This window comes from Grammomys surdaster, unplaced genomic scaffold (assembly GCF_004785775.1).
Source record: "Grammomys surdaster isolate TR1022 unplaced genomic scaffold, NIH_TR_1.0 210, whole genome shotgun sequence".
NCBI classification, from domain to species: domain Eukaryota; kingdom Metazoa; phylum Chordata; class Mammalia; order Rodentia; family Muridae; genus Grammomys; species Grammomys surdaster.
In genome coordinates this window covers 2,343,440-2,364,693 of record NW_021604655.1, presented here as the reverse complement: position 1 = coordinate 2,364,693, position 21,254 = coordinate 2,343,440, and the positions used below count along the sequence as shown (strand labels likewise).

The window sequence follows — 21,254 nt, the reverse complement described above, 5'->3', positions numbered from 1 at the left end:
TTTATTAGAGGGTAGACAAACCCCAGGCATGCACGCACACACGCATACACAATCTGGGGATTGGTCAAGTGAAATTTTGTTGCATGTGCCACACCCCAGCGGCTGGATTGTCTTGAGGCAAGCCCTCAAACCCAGAAAGGGGACTGTGTTTTGAGATACCACTTACTTCAGAGACCAGAAATACATGTCTAAAGGCACTGGGTAAAGTTGATCCATATGGTCTGTGGTAACTCATTCTAAAAGTCGACAGGCAGTGCATTGAGTAGAAATAGAAGCTCATACCAAAACAACCAACCGAGTGGGAAACAACCAACACCTGAGAAGAATGGACTACTGGTCCTGTGAAGCAAGCTCTTCTGACACAGGAGAGCCAGCCAAAGAATAAAGCACTTTATTCTGTTTTCCAACTCCGTCTAAGTGGTACAACCGCATTCTTAGCCCGCTCTTAACCCCACTGGCTTCTCTTCTCCTTGATTTTCTCCTAAGTAAGTAATCAAGTTAAGGGTCAGGAGTGGAGACCCTAAGCCCCACCTCTCCCCACTTCACCCTACAGACTAACCACCCTCCTAGCACCCAGACCACAGTAGGAACAGCCTCTGGTTGTGTGACTAAAGTGGACCAAGGACAGTCCTGGTTTGGGTCTACTGAGCCAGAGGTTCAGTGTCCTGAGATGTCTCCAGAGATGCCCTATGTGGTGCACAAATGGCAGCAGTGTCCCCAGATTCGTCATTTGACTCGGCAAGTGTTGAGCAGTTTGGAACTAGAGCAACAGAAGGCACCCTTTAACATGATAGGTCCCAGCTAAAGGTACAAGGTGGTTCAACACGTATCTGTTGACCGATGAGTGTAGGTTGCTCACAGGGTCCACCTCACAGCCCTTCCCGCAGCTTCTCCAGGGCTGTGGCAGTCCTCGGTCTGAGGCCTAAGCAGGTGGTGAGCAGAAAAAGTGGCTGCCCCACATTCTTCCCCTGAAGTCCACTGATGAGAGGGGCCAGCCCAGCTGACAGACAGTCGAGAGAGAACTGGGCCGGCTGTTCTGTCCACTTACCCTCCTCTTACCCCATTAGCCGGCTCCACTGGATGGTACTGAAAAAGGGGTGGGACTTGAGTTTGCTGGTGCCACCACCTCCAGCACCTAGGCGCCGCTGGGGCTCGAACTGCAACAGCTGTGGGGAGAGATTCAATCATCACTCTGCTGCCCTTCCCCATCCTGGAGGGAGACACCCACTTCCTGGGGCTACTATCACCAAAATCCCTAGGGTGCTCTTTCCTTCCTAACCCAGTAAGTCCCTCCCCCGTGACTTTGGTGGTAGCTAGCACAGACATTCCTGGGCATTTATGCCTTCCAACATGAATTAACATTAACGTGTACAGGAGGTTCCTCTCATCCCCACCCATATACCAATAAGCCAGCAGCAAGAACATCACCTCAGTCAGCAGAGAGGCTGCTGGGCGACTGAGCCACTCAGGCAGCTGGAGTTGGGTATGGGCCTGGAATCCTGAAGGGTGGCTCTGGGACAGTGCCTGGAGAGGTGGGGGACACAAGGAGAGGCCACTTTAGGGAAGTTTACACTCTAACGGCAGCCAAGATTTGCACTCGCATACACACACAGACACACATAACAGTCCTAGAGGAAGATCTTGTTAGCTGCCTTTTGCTAGGATCTACTAATAACTCAGACTGAGCTAGACCCCAGACACTAAGGAAGCTGGCTCAGGGAAAAAGGTACTTGGGTTAGCATTGGGGTTGGAACCTGCAGCTTTTTAGAACCATTGTCTTTATAGAGTAGACACTATTGGGGACAGCACTAGACTTTTTTTTTTTTTTTCTTAAGTCTCCACAAGCTACATAAGCAATGGCAGACCTGCCATGCAGCCACCGAGACCGAGGCAGGAATGTGATGACAAGCAGAAGTCTCCTGAGATAAGGATGAGCTGCAAGAAGAGGCAGGGGAGTTCTCAGAGACCCTGAGTTGTGACCAGCAAAGGCATGGCAGGGCTGGCTTTAGGTTGCTCACACCGTAGTCTTCTGGTGCCACTCAAACTGTTTCCTGCTCAAATGGAGTTTCTCCTCTCTCTTGCTTCCCAACCTGACTGGCCCCACATGTCGGTCTGAGCTCATCTGAGTAGAGTGTAAAGCCTTGTCAAGTGGGTGGTGTGTGTGTGTGTGTGTGTGTATGTATATATGTGTGTATGTATGTGTATGTATGTGCATGCGTGTGTATGTATGTGTATATGTGTGCATGTGTGCACACATGTGTGTGAATGTGGAGGCTGGAGGTTGAAGTTTTTCCTCTATTACTCTCTAATTTTGATCAGGGTCTCAGTGAATCCGATGGCTGACCAGCAAGCTCTGGGACTCTGCTGTCTCAGCCCAGACCCTCAGTGTTACAGATGTGCATGGTCATCACATAGACTTTCACACGGTTGCTGGGATCAGACTCAAGTTTTCATGAGCAGGCGCTTTCTCAACTGAACACCTCCCCAGCCTGCGAGTGGGCTTGGCTGACCCGGCTGACAAGGCAACGGCTGACATGGATGAAGGGGTCTTCTCCCATCTCAAGTTGAGGTCTAGGCATTATATAGCCTTGAAGGGTAAGGGGGGCTGGATAGTAGGAAAGAGATTTAGGTTATAATCCAGAGGCTTCCAGGGAAAGGCTTCTCCAAACCTCAGGCCACGCATGCTCTTCCATAAACCTCTGGTTATGTCAACTCATATAATTCATAGAAGCTGTCAAGTCTCCTTAGCCACAGGTCCTCATGTGGTAGGAATTCTATTGCCGGTGGTCTGACGGGTGGAAGGACATCCAGCCCAGTGCTCAGGCATAAAGAACCAGGCAGCCTCTGTTTTGACCCTGGCTGGCTGGCTAAGCCTCTGCTCAGCCTAAACCCAGAGGTCCCCACCAGGACTCTATGCTCTCCCTTTCCAGCTACTCACCATTCCTGTGAGCAATTCATACAGAAGTGACCCATAGCTCCACCAGTCACAGGCTTCAGTCAGCTCAGAAATGCCCCCAACCTCTGCAAGAACAAGAACACATACATCCCCACCTCACAGAAGGGCCCGTTCTGTTCTCATTCTAGCACCTGCTGCCTATCCCGGCTTTAACCCATGCAAAGGCAGCCAAGATGTAGAAACCTCCCCCAACTCCCTTCTTGCCTGGAGCACTGTACAGACAGTCCACAGCCTCCTGGCTGCACTGGGGCTCCACTTCTGACCACTGGCCAAAATACGTGAGCTGGATGTGACCTTGTGCATTGTGCAGAGAGGAATGGCAGGACAGAGGTTGAAAGTGGCATCTTTGAGCAGCTGGAATCTCCAGGCAGTCCCAACACAATCGTGTCAGAGGCCAAAGGTCATCCCAGGTGGAGTCTCCCTAAGGGTGTGGCCCCTTGCTGTCCAGGGCCCAGGGGTGGTCCTGAAGCTGCCCCACCCCACCCCAGGTTCATGTCTTCTTGAAAGGAATAGATGAAGGAAGGAGTGGGGGGGAGCAGCACGTAGCTTTATAATCTTGGGGGTTCTTGTTGACTCTGGGCTCCCACCCAAGGACTGGGGTTGGAGCAGGGAGGCTGAGGCTCTTACCTGCCTGGTCCAGGAGCAGGTTCTGTGGGTTGAGGTCCCGGCACAGCACCCCTTGCTGATGTAACGCCTCCAGGGCCAGCAGCATCTCAGCTGCCCACTGCTTCACCTGACCCTCCCTCAGGCTCCAGGCAGCTCTTCGGCTCCCCAGGCTGGCCTGGTTTGCTGATGAGGAGTTCTGACCCCTGCCTCGGCCATAGGCCCCTAGCACCCGGTCAGCCCCTTCTCGTACCCAGTGGAGCCTCTGAGTGGGTGCTGGGTTCAAACTCTGACCAGCTCGCCTGACTTGACTGTGGAAGTGGCCACACGGGGCCTCTGTGAGGTCTGAAGAGCAGACAGCACAGGTCCTGGATGAAGGTTCAACGTCAGCCTCTTTCTGAAGCTGGAGGGCTGGGGGAAGGCTCTGGGAAGTCCATGGAGGCTCCATTGGGATTCTGCCCCACCTCAGGGCGTGGCCTGGTGGGATCTTTGCTGAGGTCATGAGGCTGAGACCGGTGCTGAGTTGGGCTTTCGACTTCTCCTGGACAGAGCCAGACTTGAGCCCAGAGGACTGAAAGTGGGCTTGGGAGAGTAGATATGACCAAAGAGTGCCTCCTGGGCCAAAGAGGGAGTGAGAGTGTAGGAAGAAGAGCTCGGACCCGAGGCTCGAGGCCCGGTCCTACCTTCCCTCCATTTTATCATGCCCCCTCTGCCTCCTCAGTGATCTGATCACCCTGCTCTGACCCACCTACAGGGAGCTCAGCTTCACAGCCTGCATATCTGATTGTTGGTGAACTTGGATTGCGTTTGTTTGAACACCAGTGTTCAACATGTTACACTTCCTCCTCACAAAAGGGAGAGGCCCCGCATGGATTTACAGGGACCACATCGCGACCCAAAGATGCACCTCACATTTCAGAATCACTAAATAGCTGACAGTTTTAGTCATCAGCATGTGGTCATTCAGGAATGGGCACTGACCAGGAAAGCCAAGACTAGAGGAAATGGTAACATAGAAGACAGCTGAATAAATGTTCCCCTTCACCTGCCTGGGATGGAGACATCCTCCCCAGGATGTCTCCTGCTCCCTCAGCACCATACAGAGCTCCACAGCAACCTGGCCCTGCCCTCAGCCTTTAGAAACTCTGAGTTCCCTGTCTGTGCCACACATGTGAAGCGAGCCACAATCCTCCTCAGAGTTGGGGAGAACAGTAAGACCCCAAAGTTCAGAGGAATTAATTAATTAATGGCCTCACCTTGCACATGCTCCAGGTGCAGAAAGATGGAGTCCTCGCTCACGAAGTATCGCAACAATTTTGTCATGTAAGGGACGCCATGTGGGATGATAGTCAGCCGCTCCCGGCTTACCATGTGACACCTGGGAAGGCTCTGGGGGAGGGGACGGGGTATGTAAATGAGCTGATATTGCCCTCGCTCTGGCTTCAGGACACTAGGATATGAACTGGGAGCCAGGCCGAGTAGCATCTGCTCCCACCAGTTCCTGGCCCAGCCCTCACCCCTGTAATCCTAGGGAAGCCATGTACAAGGATGAGACACTGCGCATGCGTGTCAGTCTTGGAGCCTTGGGCAGTGCTCAGAGGAACGGGCAGATTTGGGCTTTCGAAGGAGCATGGCCATCATATGCACATTCTGCGGGTGGGGCGGATGGGGGGGTCTCAAGAGCTCTGAGAAAGTTCCCAAGAGTAACAGCATGGCAGCAGCTGGGCAGCACCTGCCTTCACGACGAAGGTCCCTCCGGTTGCTGGGTCCTGGACCACCTGCACCTGCCAAAGTTCAGGAGGCACTGGTCAAGATATGTGTTAGTTCCTGGGCTTTCCGTGCCCTGAGGCCAACATCCATTCTGTCCTGGTAATCTACCCTTACTATACCCAAGCATCCAAGCTCTGGTGCTTTTTCCTCCAGCATCTGGGACTCCTACCCTATGTCTAGTGCTCTCTGGGCTCCTGCTCAGGGGACCTTTCTTACACCATCTAACCTCCAGTGTGTGATCAGTAAAGTGAAAGCAGGGGGCTGGGCTCACCCCACGCATCCTTCCTACACCAGGGCACCAACACCAGAGCAGCAGTATCCCTTTTGACCACTAGAGGTCTCCCTCTAATGGCTAGAGACCTAACTCAGGCGGCCTTGGCTCCGGACCAAGCTTGTGCAATGTTTGAAGACAGAGGCAGAACACACTGGGGTCATTTAGGAAAAGATTCCCACAAGCATTGCCCACCCGCCAGATAGTTCCCCACCATCCCTCCCAAGTGGTATTCCCCGCCACCACCTCCTTAGCCAAGTTCTCTGATTTACAGTCTGAAAACTCAGTTAAGGAGGGGAACCAGAAAGTAAAGAGGACCCATGCGTCAAAAACCTGTGTATTCAAAACATATTAAAGCCCATTTTCTTTTGGAAGGAATTAGACCTAAACATTAACAACAATCACTCTGAAGTTAGGTAAGGTGGTGAATCGATTTCTTCTTCCTTTTTTTTTTTTTAATTTTTTTTTACGAGTGTCTTTTTGTTTTTGTTTTAGATTATTTTATTTATATGAGTACACTGAAGCTGTCTTCAGACACACCAGAAGAGGACATCAGATCTCCTAACAGATGGTTGTGAGCCACCATGTGTTTGCTGGGAATTGAACTCAGGACCTCTGGAACTGACCCATCTCTCCAGCCCGTGAATTGATTTCTTTTCCTTCTTTTCTTTTCTTGTTTTAAACTCACCACTCTCTCAGAATACTTCTAGCAGAGTGAGGCTTTTCCCATTGATACAACTAACCAACCAGGCACACACATCCTCTCCCTCTGAAAAGTGGCCTGGGGGAACAGAACAGTGGCCAACACCTGACCTTCTTGGATTTTAGTTGCACTCTCTTAAGATAACTGTTAAGGGGCTGGAGATGTGCTTCAGTCGGGAGAGTGCTTGCACAGCCCCCAGGGAACCCTGGGTCTGCTCCTCACCCTTGCATAAACCTGGAATAGTGATATAGATCCCAGTACTCAGGATATGAACGCAGGAGAATAAGAAGTTCAAGGCCATCCTTGGCTATGCGGCAAGTTTGAGGTCATCCTGGGTTACATGAGATGCTAAGAAGTAGGGGTGATTATTAAAATACAGCACCGCCAAGCGCAGCTTCCTGTGTGACAGAGATGTGGTCCTGCCCTGTACAATGGGGAAGCCACCAACCCCAGCGGTGGCGGAGCCCAAGCAACTGAGACACAGAACACTATAATGTAATTAATCCACAAATGGGAGGTTAGCTTCTAATTGGGAAGATGGAAGGAAATTGTGGTCACTGTTGAGTGTGTCCACATGTGCACACACACACACACAAATACATTCCCAAGGGGCTAGGAAAATGATTAAGTGGGCAAGAGTGCTCACTGTGGAAGTATGAGACCTGGGTTCAAATCTTCTGCACCATGAAGAAAGCACCAGTGTTGAGCAGGAATAGGAGGCTCACTGGAGCGTCCATGGGAGTTCTTGGGGCACTAAGATACACCTTTGGTGATATAGCCTAGTTTGTTTGTTTGTTTGTTTGTTTTTTAACATTTTATTTATTTTCTTATTTTATGTGAGTACACTGTCACTGTCTTCAGAAACACCAGAAGAGGGCATCAGATCCCATTACAGATGGTTTCGAGCCAACATGAGGTTGCTGGGAATTGAACTCAGGACCTTCGGAAGAGCAGTCAGTGCTCTTAACCAATCTCTCCAGCCCCCATAAGGCCTATTTTTAAAGACACACGGGGAATCTAAATCCTGGGTGGAACCTCTCTTGGAGCAGGCAAACCCCAAAGCTTCAAAAGTGTTCTTGATTTCTGTTTGTTTGGTTGGTTTTAAGACTCGGTTTTTCTATTATAAGCCCTGACTGACCTAGAAGTTGTTATGTAGACCAGGCTGGCCTCGAACTCACAGAGATCTACCTGCTTCTGCCTCTAGAGTGCTGGGATGAAAGGTATCTATCATGCCCTGCCCAGGTCAAACAGGTTCTTAAAGGCTTAGAGGGGAAGATACACTTGAGCAACGTTGGAACAGAGAGCGGGCAAGGCCAGTGCTCCGTTGGAAGTGGGCAGCTCCTGCTTGGCTCCCCAGAGCTACGTGGCAATGTGAGCCTCACATCTCAAGATCTGATTTTTGTTTTCCAGGAGAAGCTGGACATGTGGACTTTCCTATGAAATCTACAAATCTGAAAATGTTTGTAACAACAAAACAACAACAACTACTACAACCAGAAGCCCAAAACCTGTATTTGAGCCAAATAAAACAAGAAGCAACTCAGAAGGCCTTTCTTCCTCATGCCCAGTTCAGACTTTCTGAGGAGGTCCAGAGAAGGTGGGATAATCACTGACAATAGCCCCCAGGTGTCCTGGCTGCCCACCTCACACGCCCACTTCACTGTTCCCTGCCACCTCTGTCCCTGCCAGCTCTTCTGCAGTCCTGTCTGCCCCATAGCCAAAACCTTTCAGGGGCCCAGGATTGGCCTGAGCAAGCTCTTGGCCCCCTTCCCGGGCCTGAGGGTGGCCACTAGCAGGCACTAGCACAGTTCTGCTGCCTGGATCTGCCTGGGCAGAGCTGTGGAATGGGACTGATGGCTCTAACACCTTTCCTAATTTGGAGAAATTTCTGTCTCTGGCTGGGACATAACCAAGAGGAGGAAGAAAGACCCTAGGGGGGAGCTGACTTTCACCACTTGAGTATGTAAGGGAGGATAAAAAAGGAAAGCGGCAACCTAAACATCTTAATGTGTCTTCTCCCCCTGCACAGGCCTCAGGGCACTAAGGTTTAAACGCAATGCACATGTGTATGTCCCTGGGTTGAACAAATCAGAGATTTCTCTCACAGATTTCCTCTTGAGGACTCCTCCTATATAAGCACATCCCCAAAGCTCTGAGAATGTCTAAAGTACCAGGGGTGGAACTTTCATTGAGTGTTTCCCAAACGGATTCAGTTCAGAGCACCTCTCTTCAAACCTGGCATCTCACTCAGAGATATGGTGTCAGTCAGTCTGTCTGTGAGAGCAGCCGTGCTTAGCCAAGGTCAGCCCGTGGCCACTGTGCAGCTCAGTGGGAGGGGAGACCGCAGCAGATGGGAAGCTGGCTGGACCTTCCCTGAGCCTGGGGCCTGATCCAGGGACCTGGGAGAAGCAGCTGGAGCGAGCGAGGCCTCGAGATGGGAGCTCAGCCCCACCCCACCCCCTCCGGTCGCTCGCACTCAGAGCCATCGACCATGCATTAAGTGTCTTAGCATGTGCCAGGCCTTTCCCAAAAACTGTTTCATTTCCTTCTCAGATCACCATTTTGGGGGGAGGAAACCAGTTCTCAGAGCTGTGAGGGGATTTGTCCGTAGTTGACGGGCCAAACCCGGAGCACGCTTCCCAGGCAGCATGCTGCCCTCCTACAATGGCAGAGAGGCACACTGCTCTTTTTCTCTATGGGCTCCCAGACCCATCAAAATTGCCCAGTACTTTACACACTCTTGGTTTCAACCCTAGACATTCTGACTCCACAGGTTGGGTATGGGGTCCTGATATCTACATTCGAGAAACTCAGTGGATGACTCTTAGAACTGTTGAGGGAACCCTGGGATAGAGGCAGAGGACAATTTGATAGAGGCTCAACTCTTACATGACATCTTTGTCTCTCAGATTTCTCCACTTAAATAGGGGTTGGGATGTCATCTCCTGTCCCCATGTCCACTCTGGATTAAGGGCAAGGGAAAAGGTGCAAAATAGGTGCAGGATGAGGGCAGGACTACCAGAAGAGAAAGGGCAGAGCTATCAAGGCCCTGGACGATTCACGCCATCTCAAAGAAATGCCTATGTCCACTGCTCAGGCTGGAGAGAGGGACCTTTCCGTACGGGAAATGCTCTGCTGTGTGTGCTGGGAGACTCGGGGCAGCCCTGGCTGAACGTACCCTCGGGGCACTCGGGGTGGGCTGTGGGAAATGGGCAGAGCTGCGACGGCTGGGCGGTTCCCTGAGCATAGCTCCTCCCACAGTCTCTGGGAGCTTTCTGTCTGAGCTGGCCAGTAAACAGACTGTGTGCAACTTCGCAGTCTCCTATTCCTCTCTAGAACCTGGCAGGTGTATTTTGGGAGAGAAGAGGAGCCACCGGACCCGGCTGCTATCTCTTCTGAGGCAAGCAGCTCTCCCCTCCGATGCAGGAAGCTCTCTCCTTCCGATGGAGGCCTCTTCCCTCCACCCCCATGCAGGCTGCACTATAGATGCCTTCTATCCTAGCTCTCCCTCCTCCGCCACCCCAGACCGCACACGTCTGCTTCCCTTCCCACACCCCAGTGTTTGCCCACCTTCTTGATGATCCCAACGACCCTGCATCCCTTCAGCTGCTCCAGAGCAGAGCTCAGTGTGCGGATGGGCCGGAGCCTCAAGCTGCTGAAGCCCTGCAGAGAAGAGAGACAAGACCTCCGCTGTGGCTGTGGGCAGGGTTTCTGGATGTCAGCGGAGTACTGGGAGGCCACCGTGGATAGGACTTGGGGTCCAGGCAGACCCTGCGTCACAAGGACAGAGTGAGCAAATTAAGCTGTTCTAGATTTAGAGTTTGGGGTCTCACTGGTTCAAAGCACCCCACTGGCTTTTTGCTCAGCTCTTACCCAGCCATATTAGGACTGCTTCTAGGGGCTTTAGAAGCCCCTTTTTAAAAGTCTTGTCTATGAGAGGCAGATGCTCTCAGGGTTTGTGATGGGAACATGTGTGTCTCAGCCTCACAATTCAGACAGCCTACTTTTGTGAAAGGCAAGCTACAGGACACCGTAGGCCTAGGAGGGGTGTGGCATGGAGAATGCAGTCGGCCACTGGGTTAGGAAAGCAACAGGAGGTGCTTTAGATGCAAAGTTGTGTACACACACATACACACACACATACACATTACAAATAACTGTGTTGTGCTCACTCAGCAGAAACGGAATCTGGAGACTCTGTGTATTCATGTGAGAATGGCATGGAGTCACGCACAAACTGGGGTGGGTGTTTAAGTCATGTATGCTAGGTGCTCTGTGAGGCTGAATGAGGCGTGAGGGTGTGGGAGATGGGAGGGCCGCCCTGGCTCACACTCAGACTCACGTCCTCCGCTGCCCACTCTTCCCTGGGGCAGAAGGGGAGTGAGGGTTGTGGGGGTGGCTGTCTATCCCCAGAGTCCTCTTCCTCTTCCTCAGAGATCCAGGGAGGCCCTCCTCACCGTGTTGGGGCTGGCTCCACTCCCCGGTGTCCGCTGCAGGTGGCAGTTGAAGATCTCCTCTGCCCTCCGGAGGTACTTGGTGATCTTCAGCTTCACAGCCTCACATCTCTCCTTGTTGGGGTCAACTGTGGGGAATGGGGGTCACCATCTGCAGTCACTAGGACTGTCCTCCACCCTCTATCCTGGGCTGACTGGTGGCTGAGATGCCAACTCTGTTAACTACGTCTGCCTATCACAGCCGATGGCTCCTATTTCCCAGCCAGCTTTAGCTGGTTCGATCCCCAGCTCTGTGTTTGAGAGCAGGAGCTGAGAAGAGAAATGCATGAGGAAACGGGGAACCACCATCACCCTCAGCCGCGTTCCTTACAGCCAGTACCCAACACCTCACCGGCTGTTCCTTCCTAGGAAGGAACAAGGTAGAGATTTTCGTGTTCCTTTCCTTCAGAAGAGGAGAAGGTTCTAGAAGACAATACTTCCTCTATCTCTGCCTCCCAGTAAGAAAAAGGCCAGGGTGGAGACCAGATTAGACCGATAGGGAATGCTTCGGGCACTCCTGAAGCCTGGACATGGCAGGGTCTCCTCAACAGTGAGTCTGGTGACTCTGGTCACCATAGCCCTCGATTCTCAGAGTTAGCATGGCAATGCCTCATTCTGCCCTGATCAGTGCTTCCCTCTCCCCTATAAGCCTGGGCCTCCCTCCCTCTCTGTGGAACACTGCGAGGTCTTTACGCATACATCAGTCAGCATTCATGTCTAGAAGATGTCCCTTGCTAGGTTCCTCTGACGCCGAGTCTCCTCCTTTCTCCCTTCGCCTGCCCCTCTTTGCTCTTCTCACCCAGGATTATAATTGCATACCCAGTTAGCTGTCAGTCAGCCCCGCCCCCCTCCTCCGGAGTGCGATTTCCTGAGAGCCATTGCCCAGTCCAGCGCCATGGCCAGCCAGATGCAGTGGGCCAAGTACATAAGCCATAGGAGCTGAAACAGTTCCACCTTCTGATGTACCCCTTGGTAGCTGTGGTAGCCTTGAGCAAGCCCTTTAATTTCTCTGTGCCTCAATTTCTTACTTTTTTTCTTTTTTTCATGCCTTAATTTCTCTACCTGGAAAATTACTATGAAAATTAGTTCCTGCTGGCGTTAGAGAGACGGCTCAGTAGTTAAGAGCACAGGCTGCTCTTCCAGAGGACCAGAGTTCAATTCCCAGCACTCACATGGCAGCTCACAAGTGTCTGTAAATTCAGTTCCTGACACTCTTACACAGTTGTACATTCAGGCAAAACACCAGTGCACATAAAATGGATAAACAAATGAATCATTTAAAAAAGTGAAGAAGAAAATTAGCTCTTGTCCAGAGTTATACACACTTACAGCCTGAGCAGTCAAGAGGCTGAGATAGGAAGATTAGCCTGGGCAACAGTGAAAGGCCTATCTCAAATAATGATAATGATGACCATACTAATAATTCCTATATACTTGTAACTATTAATGGGAAACTCAGATGAGTTAATATAGTTAAAACCTAATTGGTCTGCCAGGTAGAAATGCCTTAATAAATTCAAGTCCTGTCCACCTTCTTTCCACGCACACACACACCCCTCACCATGCACACCACGGAGCAGCACGTCCACACCATTCTGGTAGTGGTTGAAGGCGGCCTCGTAGTCTTCACTGACATCTCTCTCCAGCGCCAGGCGGATCTGTGTAGCTGCGTCTACCAGGTAGTCACGCTTGGTCACGTCAGCTGTCCCTGTAGCTACCCGGTTACGAATCTGTTCCAGGTACACGCAGGCCTGGGACCGTGCCCGTGAACAGGGCTCTGGTTCCAGGCCTGGGCCAGGTGGACATTCACAGGCTACCAGGCTCATAGTGTGCCTGCTGCTTCGACCTGCAAGAAGCAGTGCGTTAGGGAGGCACGTGTTGGGAGCCACACCCCTACCTGCACTCCAGCCTCTCCTCCCTAAACATTGGAGAGACTGATATTTATATCCAAAGGCTGGAGGGACGAGCGATGGTAAGGTCCCTCCACTGAGCTGGGTGGTGATGATGGAATAACCCAGTGGGAGACTTTCTTTTCTTTTCCATTCAAATTCAGCCCCACAGGTATCTTCCCATCATGCTGTATGTACGGAGAAGGGAGACCTGGGGATACCTGTGACCCACAGCTACCTTTAAGGGGTGTCCACAGAGCAAACCCAGCGTCAAATACATGGTAAACATACTGAAGACACACACTGGCTCAAAGTTTCTGGTATCACCTCTCCCCCACCTCACTTCTCCCCTCCTCCCTGCCTGCCTTGTGGCGTTTCATTCAGCTCCGCGGTACCTCTCCCCCAGACAAAACATTGTTACCTTTGGTCCTGAGAGGTCATGAGTCAGTGAGTGGGGGACCACCCCCCTCGTCCGCACCACCCCTCCCCCACTACCCAGGCACCAAGCTGGGAATGAAAAGCTCATCAAAGCCCCTTGGGAGATGAGGTGACTGACAGATTAGATGCCAGTTCACGTGGAGTTCAATGAGAGTGTCAGGGTGACCCAGCCCTATGGAGGCTATCCCAGAAGTCCACAGGCCAGTGCGCTCTCCCAAGGACCTGACAGTAACTCCTCTCCAAGCAATGTGTGACCCCAATGGCTCAAGGGATAAGAGTGGCAGCTGCCAGAGGGGAAGGGGCAAAGAGAGAGCAGCCAGCAGCGTGTCTGTCTGTCACAGCAGCCTAGCAGTCACCTTTGCTGTCCCGGGTACCCTGGAAAATGGCCAGGGAGTAGCTTTTTTTCCCAGATCTTTTCCGTCTCGGCAAGAAAAGCGACACAGGATAAAGGAAGAGGTGGAGAGGAAACGCACATACAGCCAGGAGCTGAGAGTCTTGGCCAAAGATGAGGCCGGGAGATGGAGAACAGCGGCCTTCCTACTCTGCCAGGCCCAGCGGGACAAGTAGCTTCGAGGCCTGTGCTGGGGCATCAACGCCTGCTGCACAGGGCTGCGGGTTTCGGGTCCATCTCTCGGAGCCGCATGCCTAAGACTACACCTGTCAATCAAGCAGCGCGTGCACTCCCCGGCACACAAGGTGCATCACTACAGGGAACGTCCAAGGAGGTCGGGCTGAGGCAGGGAGGGGAAGGCTCCCGCTCGCCTGGGAGGATGGCTGAAGAGCAGAGCAAATACTATACCTGTCCGCTTGCCGGAGCTCCGAGCCTTCCCACCTGCGCTGAACCGTCACCTCTGCAAGGCTCGGTCTGTGCCTCCCACCCTTCCGCAGGTGCCGGGGCAGGGGCGGGGCGTCTAGCCGGGCGCCTGCCGGCCATTGGCTAAGAATGAGCTCATCCTTAACCCGTTAGAATAAACCTCCAATCATCGCCCTCCTCGGCTTCTGACAGCCCTTAAAGCCCCAGAGTTTACGAGGCCAGGAACTCGGGGGTGGGAGTGGGAGTCCCTGAGGATGGATGTGGGTGAGTGAGTGAAGGGTGGAGAGAAGAGGGCTATTGTCGGCCAGGGATGTGGGAGGGGCTGCCTCAGACCTCTAAGCCAATGAAACTTACCACAACACTTCCCTTATTCACTACACCAGCTAGTCAACGGTTCTCACTCAGAATTGAGCACCAAATCCTACCTGGAGTCAGAAAGGCATTCCCAAGAAAGCCACAAACGACCCTTACTTGTCAGAAGCCACACTGCGCTTTGCTGTGGCCTTGTCTCTGATAGTTTTTCTCCTCTGGCTCTTCTTTCTCCTCCACACTCCCTCCCACCCAGAGCTGTTGCCTTCTCTGGGGATCAAACTCAGGTCACCAGGCCCAAATGGCGGCACTTTATGCACTCACCAGCCCAAGATGTATCTCTTTATTAATAAAATAACTTTTTAAAAAATGAGTTATTTATTTTTATTTCATGTACATTGGTGCTTTGCTTGCAAATATGTCTATGTGAGGGTTGGATTCCTTAAAACTGGACTTACAGACAGTTCTGAGCTACCATGTGGGTGCAGGGACTTGAACCCTGACCCTCTAGACAAGCAGCCAGTGCTCCCAACCATGAAGACATATCATCAGCTCTAATAAAACATCTTAAATCCAACAATCTAGAACTAAAATAAAGCATAACCTACAGAAAGGGAGGGAATGTTTGGAAATCATGTATTTGTTAAGGTTCTGGTATCCAGACAGACCATAGAAAACTATTCTGACATTTTGTCTTAGTTACTGTTCTGTTGTTATGAAGAGATACCATGACCAAGGCAACTCTTTTGAAAGAAAACATTTAATTGGGGGCTTGCTTATAGTTTCAGAGGTTTACTCTATTATCATCACAGAAGGCAGCATGGTGGCATGCAGGCAGGCCCTGGAGCACCAGCTGAGAGCTATGTCCTGATCCATAAGGAGGGAGGGAGGGAGGGAGGGAGGGAGGGAGGGAGGGAGGGAGGGAGGGAGGGAGGAAGGGAGGGAGAGCGCGCGCACTAGCCTGGATCTGGCATGGACTTTCAAAACTTTAAAACACACTTCTTCCTAACCCTAATCCTTTCAAGGAGTGTCGCTTCCTTGTGACTAAGCTTTTAAATATATGAGTCTGTGGGGGCCATTTTTATTCAAACCACTACACATTGTAACAAGCCAAAGACAAAAAGTTCAAAACTGAGCAAAGGATTTTAATAATTTCTTCAAAGAAGATAGGAAAACAATCAGTAAATAAATGAGAAGATATTCAATATCATTAGTCCTTAAGGGAATGTAAATTCTTTAATAGATTATTTATTTATTTATTTATTTATACACTGTAGCTATCTTCAGACACACCAGAAGAGGGCGTCAGATCCCATTACAGAGGATTGTGAGCCACCATGTGGTTGCTGCAAATTGAACTCAGGACCTCTAGAAGAGCAGCCAAGTACTCTTAACCACTGAGCCATTTCTCCAGCCCCTAGGAATGCAAATTAAAACCACAACAACATACCACTGATATCCACTGGATGGCCATAATAAGAAAAATTACCGTAGCGAGGCATGCCGATGTTCTGGAGAAACTGGGACCTTACACTGCTGTTGGAATGTGGATGATACAACTCTGCAGAAAGCAAGTTAGCAGATGCTCATGGAGTTAAATTTACAGTCACATATGACCCAGCGTTTCACACCTGCGAAAGTCCATACATAAATGCTGTTAGCAGCAACAACTACAACAGATAAAGGAGCAATGTTGACACATGACTCAAACTCACAGAGACCCGCCTGCCTCTGCCTCCTTGAGTGCTGGGACTAAAGGCATGCGCCACCACTGCCTGGTTGGTTTTTTTTTCCTGTGATCTTCATATTTTAAAGAAGTATATATGTATTTGTCTCATTTTATTTTGTAAGTTTTAAAATTATTTATTTATTAAATTTTTAAAAACTTACTTTTCTCTCTCTCTCTCCCTCTCTCTCTCTCTCTCTCTCTCTCTCTCTCTCTCTCTGTGTGTGTGTGTGTGTGTGTGTGTGGGCTCCCAAGGAAGTGAGAGAGGTATCAGCTTCCTGAAGCTGACCCTACCAGACAGTTGTGAGCTGCCTGATGTAGGTGCTGGGAACTGAACTCGGGTCCTCTGCAAGAACGATATGTACTCTTAACCACTGAGCCATTTCTCCAACCCTATTACACATATCTTTAAAATGTCACGCATGTGTGTTTGTATGTATGTTTGCATGATGCTCCAGCATGCAGCAGGAGGTCAGAACGCAACTTGCAGGAGTCAGCTCTCTCCTGCCTTTTGCGTTTCCAGAATCAAACTCAGGTCATTCGGTTTGGTGGCTAATGTCTGTATCTGCTTTTGCCTTTTTGCTATCTTGTCTTTGTTTTCTTCTTCTTCTTCTTCTTGAATTATTTATTTATTTAATGCACATGAGTACACTGTAGCTGTCTTTAGACACACCAGAAGAGGGCATCAGATCACAGTACAGATGGTTGTGAGCCACCATATGGTTGCTGAGAATTGAACTCAGCACCTCTGGAAGAGCAGTCAGTGCTCTTAACTGGTGTTCTTAATCGCTGAGCCATCTCTCCAGCCCTCTTCCTTCCTTTTAATGTGCCGTTTTGGTCTTTTTCTTTCATTTTAAAAAATGATTTATTTTAATTATGTGTCTGTATGTGGGTATGTCATCATGCCTGCAGGTGCCCATGGAGACCAGAAGAGGGCATCAGATCCCATGGAGCTGGAGTTACAGGAAGTTGTGAACTGCCAAATATGGGTGCTGGGAACCAAACTCGAGGCCTCTGCAAGAGGAGCCAGCACTCTCAACAGCAGAGCCATCTCTCCAGCCCTCTATCTCAGTTCTTAAAAAGTGATCATAACGGGGCTGGAGAGATGGCTCAGTGGTTAAGAGCACTGACTGCTCTTCCAGAGGTCCTGAGTTCAAATCCCAGCAACCACATGGTGGCTCACAACCATCTGTAATGAAACTTGATGCCCTCTTCTGGTGTGTCTGAAGACAGCTACAGTGTACTCATAAATAAAATAAATAAATCTTTAAAAAAAAAAAAAGTGATCGTAACAAAAAGCAAAGACTCCTTGGTCCTTTGAAACTCTTTCTAGCCACACGGGGTTCCAACTCCATCCTGTGTCCCTCCATGTCATCCACTGCAAGGCCCTCACTGTTGGAGTCATTCTGACTTCTCTCTTCTTTTCACACACCGCCATTTTAGTCCATTTGAACATCACAATGATTTTTCCCTCCAAATTCAAACATTTCCCCATCCACTGCAATGCGTTTGATGAGGCATTTTCAACTCTTTGTTTCTGCCTTTTTTCCCCATTTTTTTTTAGTGTCTGCATGTGTGTGTGTGTGTGTATGTGTCTGTCTGTCTGTCTGTCTGTCTGTCCCTCTGTCTCTCTGTGTGTCTCTGTGTGTCTGTGTGTCTCTGTGTGTCTGTCTGTGTGTCTGTCTGTCTGTCTCTGTGTGTGTATGTCTGTCTGTCTGTCTCTCTGTGTGTGTCTGTCTGTCTCTGTGTGTGTGTGTCTTTCTGTCTCTCTGTGTGTGTGCGCCTGTGCATGTGCCATGGCACAAATGGAGCTCAGAGGACAACTTACTGGAGTCAGTTCTCTCCTCCAGGGATCACACAACCCAGGCAGCCAGGTTCGTCAGCAGATGACATTCCCACCCTAAACCAGCTCACCGTCTCCAGTCTTTGCTTTTAAGACAGCATTTCCCTGTGTTGTCCAAGTTGGTTTCCAACTTATTGTCTCCTGGCTCTTGAATGTTGAGATTACAAGCATAAGCTAACTTGCCTAGTTTTATTAATTTATTTTTTTTAAAAGATGTAAATAAACTGGAAGCTGCAGAGATGGGTCAGTGATCGAGAGCACTCGCTGCTCTTCCAGAAGACTCAGGTTTGAGTCTCAATTCCCAGCACCTACAAGGCAGTTCCCAAGGGTCTGTAACTCCAGTTCCAGGGGATCTAATCTCTCTGGTCTATAAGGGCACCAGACATATTCATGGTACACAGACATATGTGCAGACAAAGCACACTTATACATACAATGAATAACCATAAAATTTGCACATAGTAAAGCTCATGGTTAGAGTCAGGCTGTGCATACTTAACTTATTGTAGAAGACTCTTCACCTCATCCTCCTCTTTCTTCTCTTGTTCTAAATGAACAGACACTGCCATCCTGGGGAGCCTCACCAAGCACCAAGCACTAGTCAGATTCTGTCCCTCCTTGCTCAAACCTGTGAGATTCCCTTCTGGCTCCAAGATGTACTCAGGACCTCTTGTGGCCTACAAGTGTTAAAGTTAAAATTTAGAACGGCGTTTTCTTGGACTGATTATCTAAGTGGCGGCCATGTTCCGCAGCCAGAGGCCACACAAGCACCACAGCTAGAAAAGGCCAACCAGAAACACCAGCCCTTGCACCCATGAGACGCCATCGTGAGATGGCTCTGCCAATCTCCCACGCTGTCTCCGGAACGTTTGGCTGAGCCCAGACCATCCCGCCATCCACGTGGTACCCGGTAGAAATGAGACTCTAATGTTTAAAGATTAACCAAAGGCTTTATATATTTGGTAATGCTCAATTAACAAGATGGCCACACAATTAGAGGTGTTACCCAATATCCAACCTAGATATTACAACTAGCTTTGACTGCTGGAGACACGTGCACAACAGCTGCCATCTTCCCCTCGCTCCGCCTCTTCCTTCTCCTTTCTTTCTTCACTCCTCCCACGTCAGCTCCTCCCATACAATGTAGCAGCGGCAGGAAACCATCCCGCTACACCCAGGGCCTTCCTTCACTTCTCCTCCCTTATGGACCTCATCCATTCGACTTCAGCTCCTCATCACACCAAGCATCTCCTACCCTAGAGACCCTGCTCTGGAGCTGCTCCTTCTAGAATGATCTTCTTTAGAAATCCGCCTAGCTGCGTCTGGTGGTGGCGGCGGCGGCGCACGCAGCGCACGCAGCGCACGCCTTTAATCCCAGCACTTTGGAGGCAGAGGCAGGTGGATTTGAGTTCGAGAGTTCGAGGCTAGCCTGGTCTACAGAGAGAGTTCCAGGACAGCCAGGGCTACACAGAGAAACCCTGTCTCGAAAAACCAAACCAAAAAAAAAAAAAAGAAAGAAAGAAAGAAAAGAAAGAAAAAAAAAGAAAATAAAAGAAATCCGCCTAGCTCTCCTCCCCCTAGTTGAGTTCATGTCCTGAAATGATTTTTTTTCCCTCAGTTTGATACCCTCCCCCATTCTCTCTGTCTCTCTGTCTCTCTTCTCCTCTCTCTCTGTTCCCCTTCTCTCTCCTAGACTGAAAGTACGACCTGTAATCTACTCATTTCTTTCTCTGTGCCTGTTTCCTCCCTCTGGTGTGAGGGATACATACGCACAGGAGCCTTTGTTCGATGCTGTACCCCAAGTGTCAAGCACAGCATCCGTCACGTAGATCACTCAAGCAACGCTGTCGAGGGGATGAGTGGGCTCTAAAGCTTAAGAAATTAAGGAGGGAATGCAATTGAGAGGACCATGGAGAAGGCTCTGGACAGAGACAAGATAGGTAGGAATGGGGCGCTGGACAGATGGCTCAGTGGTTAAGAGCACTCACTGCTCTTCCAGAAGTCCCGAGTTCAATTCCCAGCAACCACATGGTGGCTCACAACCATCTGTAATGGGATCTGATGCCCTCTGCTGGTATGTTTGAAGAGAGCATCAGTGTACTCACATATATAAGATAAATAAATATTTAAAAAAAAAAAAAACAAAGCAGTAGTAACTGCCACACTTAAAGATGTTTTCTAGCCAGGCGGTGGTGGTGCACGCCTTTAATCCCAGCATTTGGGAGGCAGAGGCAGGCGGATTTCTGAGTTTGAGAGTTTGAGGCTAACCTGGTCTACAGAGTGAGTTCCAGGACAGCCAGGGCTATACAGAGAAACCCTGTCTCCAAAAACCAAACCAAACCAAACCAAAAAAATAAAAATAAAAATAAAAAAGGTAGGAATGCCCTGTATAAAGGAGGAAGATCGATTCTGCTGAGCAAACAGAAGGCACGAAGTCACTGTCAGACATTAGCACCACTTCCTGAGAGAGACAAACACTTCTTCACAAGCTTTAAGCAAAGCTCACAAATTTTCTTCTTAACTTGATAATGGGTTATCTTCCAAGCACAGAGCAAACCCCATCTGTAACTTAGAAGCGTTCCCACAGTCCGTCATCTTGGCTTGAAGCAGGATCAGACTTCTCCACCCCTTTGCAAGTTGGGCTGAGTCATAGAACTTGCTTTGAAGTGCTCAGGGATGAAGCCTGTGGTATTTTGGGGTGGGAACTTCAAAAGCCAGTAAATAATTCATCTTTCCCCTTCCTCCCACCAGAGTGAGCTTAGAAGCAGACAGCCTAGATCTCTTAACTGCGGTATGTAAAGATCTCTTTCCTCCAACCTTGACATGTGCTGGAGATGAACTGTGAGTGACAGAAGGTTTTATTGCAGAAAGCAACTGGACAGAGATTGTGCATTAGAGGGGTGCCTTTGATTTTTATGGCCCTTGCTGTTTTTATGAAGCAAGAGATTTCTGCACACAAAAAGCTTTCTATATAAGGATGCCATCACAGCTTTCTTAATAGTAACGGCCACCAAAATCTAAATGTCCAATAGTGCGTCTGTTACGGGAATCCTAGATGATAAAACATAAGTCAGGATTAAAATGATAACATAGGAGATAGATAATGTTATTGAAAACAATTTGCACCAGATGGTGTTTAAGGTTCTGTTTATTTTTATTTTATGTGTATGAGTTTTTTCCCTGCATGTATTTAGGAGTGCCACATACGTGCCTGGTAGGGACAAAAAGGCCGTCAATTCCCTCAATATGGAGTTACAGAGGGTTGTGAGCTGCCACTTGGGTGCCGAGTAGCCAGCGTTCCTAACCACTGAGCAATCTCTCCAGTCCCCAGATTAAGTTTTAAAAGTGGGCTATGAAATAAACAGTGGGCCTCACTTTCACTTGGGTCTTAAGCTAAGAAGATTTTCAAGGTCTCTGAACCTCTCGTTTCTTCTCTGTC

At 49.7% G+C, this 21,254-nt stretch overlaps 1 protein-coding gene across 3 annotated transcripts; it reads right to left on the bottom strand.

The window, feature by feature from the left end:
* Positions 1–296: 296 nt before the first annotated feature.
* Positions 297–14,020, bottom strand: Rps6kl1 (ribosomal protein S6 kinase like 1). 3 transcript variants are annotated; one of them, XM_028771921.1, is made up of 11 exons: positions 13,923–14,020; positions 12,358–12,642; positions 10,761–10,885; positions 9,874–9,966; positions 5,296–5,343; positions 4,816–4,948; positions 3,584–4,174; positions 3,161–3,250; positions 2,939–3,021; positions 1,429–1,524; positions 297–1,166 (listed from the first exon to the last, which is right to left on the bottom strand). In XM_028771921.1, the coding sequence occupies exons 2-11, from the start codon at positions 12,620–12,622 to the stop codon at positions 1,056–1,058; spliced, it is 1,635 nt and encodes a 544-aa protein (XP_028627754.1). In that variant the 5' UTR covers positions 12,623–12,642; positions 13,923–14,020; the 3' UTR covers positions 297–1,055. The 3 variants fall into 3 exon arrangements, with proteins under 3 accessions (XP_028627754.1, XP_028627755.1, XP_028627756.1); XM_028771922.1 differs by lacking the exon at positions 13,923–14,020 and having other exon boundaries at positions 1,056–1,166; positions 12,388–12,622; XM_028771923.1 differs by lacking the exons at positions 5,296–5,343; positions 13,923–14,020 and having other exon boundaries at positions 1,056–1,166; positions 12,358–12,622.
* Between the last annotated feature and the right edge of the window lie 7,234 nt (positions 14,021–21,254).